This window comes from Trachemys scripta, chromosome 2 (assembly GCF_013100865.1).
Source record: "Trachemys scripta elegans isolate TJP31775 chromosome 2, CAS_Tse_1.0, whole genome shotgun sequence".
Classification (NCBI taxonomy): Eukaryota; Metazoa; Chordata; order Testudines; family Emydidae; genus Trachemys; species Trachemys scripta.
Genome location: NC_048299.1, coordinates 99,542,193 through 99,554,824, shown reverse-complemented (window position 1 = coordinate 99,554,824; position 12,632 = coordinate 99,542,193). Strand labels below are relative to the sequence as shown.

Genomic DNA, 12,632 nt, shown 5'->3' with positions numbered 1-12,632 from the left:
GGTATTTTTGGTAATAGTCAGGGACAGGTCACAGGCAATAAACAAAAAATCAGGGAAGCCTGTGACCTGTTCCTAACTTTTACTAAAAATACCATGTGGGATGGGGAACTAACAATGGGAGAGCTGTGGGGGGCGGGAGGGAGATGTTACAGGCTGCTGTTCCGGCCCGGGGCCAGATGCTGCTCCAGCAGGCACCGGGAACCACTGCACTGGCAGCCTCTGCTCCAGCAGCCCTGGGGACACCCCTCAGCCAGCTACTCCAGTGGCCCTGAGGACAACCCCCAACCAGCTGTTTCAGTAGCCACCAGCCACTGCTCCTGCACCCCTGGGGGCAACTGCTCTAGCATGCCCGTAGCTGGCCACTAACTGCTGCTCCCGCAGCCCCAGGGCTGACTGCAGCAGCTGCTCCAGCCCCAACACTGCTCTTGTGGCAGGGGCTGATCCACCCCACCCCCTGCTGCTTCAGCCCTGGGACCCCTGCTCTGGCAGCCCTGGGGCTGACAGCTCCTCCAGCTCTGCCATTGCAGAAGTCATGGAAGTCCCGTAAAGTCATGGAATCAGTGACCTCCACTGCAGAATCACACCCTTAACCATAAAGCACCAAAAAAGAAAATGTAAACAGGTGTTTTTTTTTTTTTTTTTGGATGGACTAATCCAGATGGTAAAGGTGCCAAACCAAACTTCAGATAAGGGGCGTGTGCATGTCCTGTTTTAATAACTAACCTCCCTCCCCTGCTGGTAGTTTGGGGCAAGACTTGGGTAAATGTTTCCACCTCTACTTCATTTACAAGAAGCAACAAGGTTTTATCCCCTTTCCAACCTATATAAAATGTTTAAGTTCAGGGCTTCTTTCTATCCAGTTCCAATTTAACATTCAAAGATCAGTTTCCTTAACACACAAGGTAACTCACTTCTTCAGTGCCCTTCATTTCAACAAAAACACAAAAGAGAAGTCAGTCACAGAGACCCTGAAACACATCTGGGAGACTGTTGTTCCCCTTCATGTTTCTGGACTCTTGCTCTAGAAATTCTCTGAACAGTTGTATGAACCTTAATCATAGAATCATAGAATATCAGGGTTGGAAGGGACTTCAGGAGGTCATCCTCAAAGCAGGATCAATCCCCAACTAAATCATCCCAGTTTGGGCTTTGTCAAGCCCGACCTTAAAAACCTCTAAGGAAGGAGATTCTACCACCTCCCTAGGTAACCCATTCCAGTGCTTCCTCACCCACCTAGTGAAAAAGTTTTTCCTAATATCCAACCTAAACCTCTCCCACTGCAACTTGAGACCATTACGCCTTGTTCTGTCATCTGGTACCACTAAAAACAGTCTAGATCCATCCTGTTTGGAACCCCCTTTCAGGTAGTTGAAAGCAGCTATCAAATCCCCCCTCATTCTTCTCTTCTGCAGACTAAACAATCCCAGTTCCCTCAGCCTCTCCTCATAAGTCATGTGCTCCAGCCCCCTAATTATTTTTGTTGCTCTCTGCTTGACTCTTCCACATCCTTCTTGTAGTGTGGGGCCCAAAACTGGACACAGTACTCCAGATGAGGCCTCACCAATTCCAAATAGAGGGGAATGATCACATCCCTCGATCTGCTGGCAATGCCCCTACTTATACAGCCCAAAATGCTGTTAGCCTTCTTGGCAACAAGGGCACACTGTTGACTCATATCCAGCTTTTCGTCCACTGTAACCCCTAGGTCCTTTTCTGCAGAACTGCTGCCTAGCCACTCGGTCCCTAGTCTGTAGCAGTACATGGGATTCTTCTGTCCTAAGTGCAGGACTCTGCACTTGTCCTTTTTGAACCTAATCAGATTTTTCGGGTAGTCTGAGGAAGGTCTTACAACCAGTGGAAATGCACTAAAATCGACTAGACTGCCAATCCCCCACTAGACCATAGGTCCCATCCAGTCTTCTACAGTGTCCTCTCTGGAAATATTTCCAGTGCACTTCAAAGGGCCTTAAGAAAAGTCTGAATTTGGTAAATGGAGGACTCCTCCTACAGTCCCTGCCTCTAATGGATCACTCCAAAATCAGGAAAACCTCAGGTAGTGAGGTACAGTGCAAGACAGATGATTTACTGGTTAAAACATAAGTCTGGAAACGGAGAGATCTGGGTGCTAAGCCTCTGGCTTATTATGTGACCTCATGCAAGACATGTGAATCTCGCAGTTTCTCCATCTGTAAAAGGGGAATAATACTTATGCATATTTGTAAAGTATTTTAGGAGCATCTCATAAGTGCAAAGTATTATTTACGTTATTATTCTTGCAGGAGCTACTCCAGACATCCACATCTTTACTCTTTTAAATGCAATGAAATTGCTATATTTTATTTTGTTTGCTTAAAAAAAAAAAAGAATATTGATCACAGGACTGAAATAGCCATCAATAAAACACAATTGATAGTTCACTTTACTTCAGCCAATTCTGAGATTGATTTTAGTAGGAATAGAAGGGAAATAAAGATAAATGTAGGCTGACTATCAGGAAATAGTCTTAAAAAGTGAGCTCAATTAGATTGTGAAATAGTTTCCCAAGGGAAGTGATGGAAACCCCTCATTTGAGTTATTTACAACTGAATTGCACAAAGCACAGGGTAATACAATCCTGGACAGAGGAATTGACTAAAATATCTTAAGATTTTTCCCAATTTTAAACACAAGGATTCTAAAATTACATTATTATACAGTAGAACCTCAGTGTTAGGAACACCTTGGGAATGGAGGTCGTTCGCAACTCCGAAATGTTTGTAACTGTGAACCAAACATTATCGTTGTTCTTCCAAAGATTTACAACTGAACATAGACTTAATACAGCTTTGAAACTTTACTATGCAGAAGAAAAATGCTGCTTTTTAACTGTCTTAAGTTAAATGAAACAAGCACAGAAACGGTTTCCTTCCCTTGTCAAATCTTTTTCTTTAAACTTTCCCTTTATTTTTTTAGTAGTTTATGTTTAACATGGTTCTGTATTTGCCTTTTTTTTTTTTTGGTCTTTGAGGCTGCCTGATTGCGTACTTCCAGTTCCAAATGAGATGTGTGGTTGACCAGTCAGTTAGTAACTTTGAGGTTCTACTGTATGTTAAGTGCCAAGGAGTTAGACTCTGAATACTTTGGCATTGCAATATGGATTGGACTCGATATGCATATCTTACCTTAGCCAGAGGCTTAGCGTATGTTTTATTCAGGTTTAGGTCTTGAAGTTCAGGGGATGTTTTCACACCAAAAGACCAGCCTCCATATCTAGTAATACAAAACAAAGTAATAGGAGGCTATCTTTCAGCAACTTATCTTTCTTAGCATTGTGAGAAATGTTTTCTTGCAACACAGAATTCACAAATGTCTTTATTATTGTTTTACATTTCAAGTTAGAAGTACAGCTCAGCCCCACATAATCATGATACACCTCTACCCCGATATAACGCTGTCCTTGGGAGCCAAAAAATCTTACTGCGTTATAGGTGAAATTGTGTTATATCGAATTTGCTTTGATCTGCCGGAGCACTGCTTTACTGCGTTATATCCGAATTCGTGTTATATCAGGGTAAAGGTGTATTTGTATTTGAAAGAGATGTCTAATCTACTCCTTATATACAGGTGAATGGTATGTGCCTTCAAGCAAACGTTTTCCCTTTGAACCCTGCAGATAAAGACTCTATTTTCAGAAAAGGAAAACACAAATAAGCTGATGAGCAATGAAGGGGTTATGAGTATCTGGGGTAGTTTTGATCCTCATAAAAGTGTTTAAACCTTCAAAAGTTTCTGACACTCAAGATGTGTTTTGGTCATTTACCCTAAAAGCATAACTTTCCTCCATGTTATTAATCAATTTCATGTAGCTTTTCACATGTATGTGTAACACTCTCTTCTTGATAAAGTTGCACCTGCTCAAATGTTTGTAATTATGTCACTCTTCAGTGGTTGACAATTAAGCTGGGCTGAAGTAACGCATAGGTACTCAATTGGGCCATGTCTCAAGCCCTGGCACCTGGAGTCATACGATTACGTCAGAATCAGAGTTTTCACTTAAATAAAAGTAAATTTCTAGCTCTCAGAATTGCAAAGAAAATCTCTAAATGTGACCGGAGTGTTACCAATACAGCAATGCCTGAGTCTACAGAAGGCCTGCAACAATAGCTCTGAGAAATGTAAATTGTCCTATTGATCTCTATGCAGTGTTAACTCCTAGATCTACTGCTCTGGGGGACCCTGCCAACACCACTCCAACAGAGGTCTTTGAATGGCAAGAAGGGAAGAGTGCAGAGAACCCAGGCCCACTCACCCTCCCAAACAGATACAGTTCAAGCGCAAGTGTAAATAATGGGAAGCTTCTATGGATATAAACCCTGATACCAGTGACAGATGAAGATTCTCCTTTAGCTCCAAGAGGCCTATGAAGCAAGAAGTCCCATGCTGCATATGTACAGTTTAGCTGGCACGCATATGATCTGTCTGTACGTGACCAAGCATTTGATCAATGCTATTTTAGGGTTTTATACTGCTGCTCAACACTGTACTATCTGAGTGCCTGTGTTATCCTGCCTCAGGCACTGTGTCCCTCCCAGACCCTGGTGCCCTTTACCTTGGGGTTCTGCCCACTGCAGTACCCCACTCTCTGGGTCTCCCCTCCTCCTATGCCCTCCTTGCCTCAGTGGCTACTGCCAGTCGTCATCTAGCCCCCTTTTTCTGGGGCTGACTGCAGTCTGTAATGGCCACTCATCACTGGCAAGGAGGTTGGACCTGCTGCCTTTCTAGGCCCCGCTGTCTCCTTGCAGCCCCAGTACCTCCTTGGCCTTCAGCCAGGCCTTAGCCTGCAGATTCACCAGACCCGAGCTCCCCAGCACTGCTCTGCTTCAGGTACCCTGTGCTCCTGCAAGCAACTAGGTCCTTCCCACTCCAAGGCTGGAGTGAGTTTTTGCCTTCTAGCCCTGCAACTCTTTTATAGGCCCCAGCCTGGCCCTGACTGGCTGCCTCCCAGCCTTTTCCTATTGGCTCTCAGTGCCAGCCCTCTCCCAAGGCTGACTTTTAACCCTTTTAGGGCCGGAGCGGGGTGACTGCCCCACTACAGCAAGTTGGGCATGTTGAGGACTTTCTACTGTGCAGTAATATCTCTTCAAGCAGGAGCTCTCTGTGCATTGGAACCATGAAGAAGCCATGCCTTGATGCCAAGAATCCCCAGGTTGGGATGTCGGGTGCCTCCTTTGTTCTGTGAGAGGAGGTAAGGAGTGGATTGGAGAGAGATTGGCGGGCACCAACAAGTTGTGACAGATAAGGATACCGAGTCTGTTGGCCAAGTAGGAGCAATCAGTTCTCTTTTTATTTCTAATAGGACTTTCGACAGTTGGGTAAACAGAGGAATGGTATAGAGAAGGTCCCTGCCCGAGGGGAGAAGGAGAGCATCAGTCAGGAAGTATTGTCCCATCCCTGCTCTGAGCAGTAGCATGGACATTTCTTGTTCAGATAAGTGGCGAACAGGTCTGTGGTTGGTGTCCCCCACCACCTGAATAGGTCATGAAGCACTGCTGAGTTTATCCCCCACTCATGGTCATGTGGGAATTTGTGACTGAGACGGACCGCTATCAAGTTTTGAGTGCCCAGAAGGTAAGCCACTGATAGTATGGTATCATGGGAAATGCACCAGTTACAGAGTCAAATTGCATCTCCACAGAGGGAGGATAATCTAGCTCCCCTTTGCCAATTTATGTAGTACAAACATGCTATGTTGTTTGTTAGGACTCTCATGTGTGATCCCTTGAAATGGGTGCAAGCATTCATGACTGCCCTGAGTTTTAGGAGGTTGATGTGGAGGGATATCTCTGTGGATGACCACCTGTCTTGTGTCCTGAGGTAATTTAGATGTGTGCCTCATCCTATGAGGGATGCATCGGTGGTAAGAATGAAAGGTTTGTGAAAAGGGGATCCCCTTTCAAACATCTACTAGGTCTTTCCACCAGTCTAAGGACTTTTTGATCCTGATGGGTAGTGACAGACATTTATCTAGTCTGTCTCTGATTTGTCTGTAAACTAAACTGATCCACATCTGGAGACATCACATGTGAAGCCTGGCATGTGGTATTACTGCTGTGCCTGCTGCCATCTGCCCCAGTGTAGGCAGTGTCTGGGGCAGCAGTGTCTGGCTGATATTTGTGGGCTGCTTTGGCCAGTGTCTATGAATGTGGCCAAAAAGAGGAATCTGTGTTGAGATAGGAGAGCTCTGACCTGTAAGGAGTCAAGGTCGGCGCCTATGAATTCCAGGTGCTGCACTGGAATGAGGGCTGATTTCTGGGCATTGATCTATAGGCCCAGTTCTGTGAATAAGTCTATTGTAGATATGGTGACTCAGTGAACCTCTTGAAAGGACCGAGCTCTGAGGAGGCAGTCATCCAGGTAGGTGTAAATCACGATCCCTTGAGAGCACAGGCACAGCCATTACTGAGAGAACAATGGAGAATACCCTTGGAGTGGAAGATAACACAAAGGAGACTACTCTGTACTGGTAGTAGGGTCTTGTCCTAGGGTAAATCTGAGGAATCATCTGTGAGACGGTAGGACTGAGATATGGAAGTACGTGTCCTGAAGGTCAAGGGTCGTAAACCAGTCTCCCTATTCCAAACGTGGAATAATCATTGCTAGAGTGACTATCTTGAATTTTTGAGCTTTGACAAACTTGTTGAGTGATTGGAGTTCTAATATGGGTCTCTAACCACCCTTCCTCTGGGTATTAGGAAATAGCAAGAATAAAGACTTTTGTCTTGTAGATGTTGAGGTACTGGCTCTAAAGCTCCTAACCGGAGGAGATGATCTCTCTCTTGTCGTAGTAAACTCTTGTGAGAAGGGTCCCTGAAGAGGGACAGTCAGGGGGTAGGGAAGTAAAATGGATAGAATACCTATTCTGAACAATCTCCAAGACCCATCCGATGTTATGCATTCCCAGGTCTTGCACAATTTTGCCAGATGGTAGTCAAATAGGTAGGAAGCAGTGGTCAGCTTTAGCAGTTGGGCGGAGTGATCTATCAATGCCTTGACAAACACATCAAAATTGGTGCTTGGAAGTGGATGGTAGGGATGGGGAAGTCTGTGGGGCCATATGGTTTAGGCCCAGGGAATTTAGTTTTCTTCCTGTGTGGCTTGTAGTAGTGCTGAGTCGGATATTGGGAGATGCATGGTTTGTGCTGGGACTGTGGACTAAATTTCCTTTTTTGTCCTGGTGTGTAGATGCCCCAGCAAGCGGAGAGTGGCCCTAGAATCTTTTAGGGTATGAAGAGAGGAGTCTGTTTTCTCTGTGAAGAGCTTGGTGCCTTCAAAGGGAAGGTCTTTGATGGTCATCTTCACCTCCTTAGGGAAGCCCAACAGGTGTAGTCACGACACATGTTGCATAACCACCGCTGTGGAGATGGATCGGGCTGCTGTGTCAACTGCATTGAGGGCAGATTATAGCACTGTCTTGGCCACTAGTGGTCCATCCTGGATGATGGCTTTGAACTGGTCATGGTGCAACTCACACAGCTGATCAATAAAGTTGCTAAGTTTCAAATAGTTGACATTGCAATTGGGGCTTGGTAATTGGCAATTCAAAATTGTAGTATGGCTGAGGAATAGCTTTCTTCTCAAAGAGGTCCAAACACTTCTAATCCCTGTTGTAGGGAGTGGACCTCATTTGGTGTTGATGACCACAAGAGTTCACAACATCCATCATAATGGAGTTGGGTGGAGGGTGAGAGAAGGGGAATTCCATCTCCCTAGCTGGGACATAATATTTATTGGCCCATTTACAAGTAGGTACCACCGATGCTGGGGTCTGCCATATGGTTTTGCAAGGTCCAGAAGAGCCTCATTAATAGGGCAGGCTATTTTAAAGGACGAGGAGGAGCATAGTATGTCAAGGACCTTGTGATGGGTGTCCTTGATTTCTTCTAATGGTATCTGTAGAGTATCTACAACTCTCTTTGCCACGTCATGGAAAAGTCAGAATTCATAGGCCAAGGAAAATGGTGGAGGCATGACGGCCTTATCTGGGAAGGAGGAGATGTTGGTCCTCAGAATCATTTCCTCAATGCCACCCTCCTGTTCCTCCACAATCTGTTCTGGAGGTTCCAAGGCTCTGGATGCTGTGGCCGAAGGGAAGCGTCTCAGGGGTTCACGGGTGAGGCTAGAAGCTCAAGAGGCATGGGGGTGATATGCAGCCCAAGGATCCCAGTATGGCCACTGGTGCTGGTGCCTATGGTTGGCTCTACTAAGGTGGTGATGGTGGGGCTGTCTAAGAGTATGACTGGGGACCCTCTTGGCAATGAGCATCATAGGGAGCATGAGAGAAGTAAAGAGACACAACCTCCTCTGGTTCTCTGTCTGAGTCTGCACTGGAGAGTGGGGCTGCGTGGCAGGGCAGCGGAGAAGATTCAGTGTTGAGGTCCTAGTACTGAGAAGAGGAGACTCTGGTATGTCGGATATACAGAAATCTCTAGAGTACCAGAATTCTGACAGTACCAACCGACTCGCTGCCACTGGCAGTACCAAGGGGGTTGGAGATCTTGCTCGCACCGACCAGTCCAGTGTTGGATGGGGCATTGATGCCAGTGCCATTGGTACAGTGCATACCAGCAGCATCTTCTTAGTGGAGTGCTGGGTCCTGTCTTTGTCCTCCTACGCCGTTGACTTGGAGCCTGGCCCCATTGGGTCCTTAGGCATGTCAATGGCACATGCCACTCCAGAACTTTGTGAGCTGTGGGAACCGGGCTGGGATTATCTCGGTGCCAACAGTACCGAGGATACAAAGCGTGCCAGAGATCATTTACAGCTAGCTCGGGGCTCACTCTGGGAACTTCCTGCTCTATTTTTTGATGACTTGTGAGAGGGGTCTGTGGCTGATTTCTTCAACTCACAAACCCTGCATGTTGAGGTCTGTGGGGAAGACTCCTGTCTGCTGCCAGGTGATTCGGTGCGGGTCTGGGGAAAGTTAGAGGACCGCCTCCGTAAAGATAATCTTCTGTCTCAATTCTCTGTCCTTGTGAGGCCTGGGTCTGAGTTGCTAGCGGCAGAGTCCACACTTCTGTGGAATGCAGCCTTCTCTGAAGCAACATATGCACCGGGTGTGCTTGTCTGCTACATGGATAGCCTCTTTGCAGGATAGACATTTGTTGAAGTCCAGTGAACCAGGCATACCCTGGGGGGGGCGTGGAAGGGTCCCTGACGAAAAAGCGGGGGTGGGGGAGATAAAGACTGTTTGTTCAGGAAGAAAGTACAAAAAGAAGAAACTACAACTAAGTCTCGGGAGACTGACTAACTATAGAAATGTAAAAGAAAGTAATGGTCACAAACAGACTGCTAATGGCTAAATCTCTAACCACTGGGGACGTTGAAAAGGAACTGAGGGCGGTTAGCCTGTGCGCATTGGCTAGCCTCATGGCGGGGCACGAGGACAGACAGCACATGTGTGGGCCTAACAGACACCACTATTGATCAGCAGTGCAGGGATGCAAGCATCCCTACAGTGGAACACCCATATGGACACTACTCGAAGAATTTTAAAAATTACCTTGCTTTGTTTGTAGGCATGATTAAGTATTCTTCCACATTGAAACCCGAGAGGTTGTACAGAACATGCCCTTTCCTGTTCTTCAGGTAGGCAGCAGACACATTGAAGCTTTGACACTTCTGGAAAACAATATACATATATGAGTAAAGTTATTTTAAAAACCTCAGCGTCTATTTTATTAGCCATGATTCTGAATTCACACTCAAACTTTACTGCCTTGCTTTTCAGCTGGACTGGCTTTTTCTGGCTTTTACAACTTTTCAACAAATGAGGTATGGTTTTTATATTCACAGGACATCTGAAATCCTGGTAACTGTCACTAGTAAATCAAAGCCACCTTTTATTTCTGTTGTAACCTTATCAGTCAACTTTGTTTTAGAAACAACATTTTTTATGCATGCAATTTTGGGAAAGTTTACAGCAATGAAAAGGCAATGAGACTTTTAGAGTCACTATCATTCATCTGCTGAAGCTGAAAATAAACACACAAAATTCACTGAACAGAGTATGAGGGGAAGATGGGATTCAAATTCATGTGATGTGTTTGATGAGAAATACATGAAAATGTTCTTTAACGATTTATGGGAATTCTCTCCTTGGGCCAGAGATGGGAAGAAGAAGAAGATACAAAGATCCGGTGAATGAGGGGGAACGTATATAGTGGACATAAGCTCACAAACAACTATCTACTCCAAGATCTTTTCTCAGAGTCTGGCTTCATTTTCAAATGTGAGCAAATGAACTCAAAATACTGTCCTAACCACTTGCAGATTTCAAGTAATAGAGGGTGGAAGTGGGACTGTGATCTGTTAATTCTTATTACAATTAGAAGACTATTGCAGGATCCAAATCAGGGTTTGGGAATAGATATGGGGCAATTGGCTCACAAAGCAACAGAATGGTGTTGTTCACAAGTGCACAAGGTAGAGAACAAAAGTTCCCATGTGCAGGCGCCAGCCACATTTGCAGTCCTTGTGCTATCCTGCAGACAAGGACGGCTTCCTGCTAGCGTTTCACTGGGTTCCAACACCCGCTCCCTATCCCAAAGGGTGAAGAGGAGATGAGACCAGTCCCCAGCCTTCTCTGCACTGTGAAGTTGAGTTTGATAGCCATGGATCAAATGCTGCTAAGACAGGTTTGAGCCCCAACTCCACAAATGTCCAGATCTTGGTTTTCCTGGGCTTATCCACATTCAGATTTATACAAAATTATATCTGAAATGTCTGACAGCTATCTTGGGGGAAAGCACACCTACAGTGGGAGCACACCTGCAGAAAATGACCTAGGGGTTACAGTGGACAAAAAGCTGGATATGATTCAACAGTGTGCCCTTGTTGCCAAGAAGGCTAACGGCATTTTGGGCTGTATAAGTAGGAGCATTGCCAGCAGATCGAGGGACATGATCATTCCCCTCTATTCGGCATTGGTGAGGCCGCATCTGGAGTACTGTGTCCAGTTTTGGGCCCCACACTACAAGAAGGATGTGGAAAAATTGGAAAGATTCCAGCAGAGGGCAACAAAAATGATTAGGGGGCTGGAGCACATGACTTATGAGGAGAGGCTGAGGGAACTGGGATTATTTAGTCTGCAGAAAAGGGAAGAATGAGAGGGGATTTGATAGCTGCTTTCAACTACCTGAAAGGGGGTTCCAAACAGGATGGATCTAGACTGTTTTTAGTGGTACCAGATGACAGAACAAGGAGTAATGGTCTCAAGTTGCAGTGGGGGAGATTTAAGTTGGATATTAGGAAAAACTTTTTCACTAGGAGGGTGGTAAAGCACTGGAATGGGTTACCTAGGGAGGTAGTGTAATCTCCTTCCTTAGAGGTTTTTAAGGTCAGGTTTGACAACGCCCTGGCTGGGATGATTTAGTTGGGGATTGGTCCTGCTTTGAGCAGGCGGTTGGACTAGATGACCTCCTGAGGTCCCTTCCAACCCTGATATTCTATGATTCTATGATATGTCTTTAAAAAAAAGAAATTTGTTTCACATACAGTATCCTCACAGTAATACATTTCTGGAAGATATAATAGTTCACAAGGTTGACCTAGTGACTACAAGTGTTTTGTCTAGATGTAGACTAATATTTTAATGCATTATTTCCCTGAAAACTTTAGAAAATGAAGTCAAAGCAATACTAGAGACAGAATGAAAATCACCAGTCATAATGAGCCCAATCATTAGTTTCATTTTGTTAAGGAAAGAAATAAAATATACCCGATGATCTGTCACACACCCACATGCATCCAAGAATTCCTGTGGTGGACTAGGCTCAGTCTGCCAGCATGAATCATTTTTTCTACTGGAGCAAAAACAACAAGAACAATCATTAAAAGATAAACTATAATATTTTATCTAACAGTGGATGTTGAAAGAATGACAAACAGTTGCTGTATCTTGACCACCTCCATCTTCACCATCTCCACAACAATGGTGCTAAAACAATGGTTGTACTGTTGTTCTATTAAATTATGTCAAATTTATTCATCATGGATCAGTGTAATAACTTCTGACACTTCTAACATGGTGGCTTCTAACTTAGCACTGCAAACATCTGCAATGTGCATGCAAATCAGATACTTTCCAGAGCAAACAGCCAATTAGCTGTACACCAGGTTTTTGTGTGCGTAACACAGAGGCAAGTAAACATACTACCCCAACCACGCATGTCTAACTTGGAAAATCTGGCCTTCTATTTAATGAACATTGATTCAGAATAGTATCACTTGCAGTTACTGACTATATCACCAACCTTCATTCTTACTGACTTCGGGCCTGATCCAAATCTTGCTGAAATTAATTGGAAGATTCCCACAGACTTCAATGGGACTTAGAAGCCTATTATGTATTTCAGCTAGAAGCCAGCTCATTCATCAATACAATTTTTTAAAAGTCATACTAAAATGGTCAAACAAAGCATAAGCTGTATGTGGATATACTACATAAAATAGGACATAAAATTATTTAATCAGAGGATTCCATGTTATCCATTCTTTTACTTTTGGAGGCACAACTATTAAACTTACATTTCACAATGAAAGATTAAATCCAGTGCTTTACATCTAGTGAAGATTATTGCTATTCAGGCAGCTAA

At 44.6% G+C, this 12,632-nt stretch overlaps 1 protein-coding gene across 1 annotated transcript in view; it reads right to left on the bottom strand.

Annotated features, from left to right (window-relative positions):
- The window catches only part of ABCA13 (ATP binding cassette subfamily A member 13), a 285,349-nt gene that overhangs the window by 91,388 nt on the left and 181,329 nt on the right, over positions 1 to 12,632 (bottom strand). The window contains exons 45-47 of the mRNA XM_034761320.1: positions 11,756 to 11,837; positions 9,539 to 9,657; positions 3,162 to 3,249 (exon numbers count right to left, since the gene is read on the bottom strand). Coding sequence (XP_034617211.1) covers positions 3,162 to 3,249; positions 9,539 to 9,657; positions 11,756 to 11,837 — 289 coding nt within the window. The remainder of the gene's footprint in view (positions 1 to 3,161; positions 3,250 to 9,538; positions 9,658 to 11,755; positions 11,838 to 12,632) is intronic.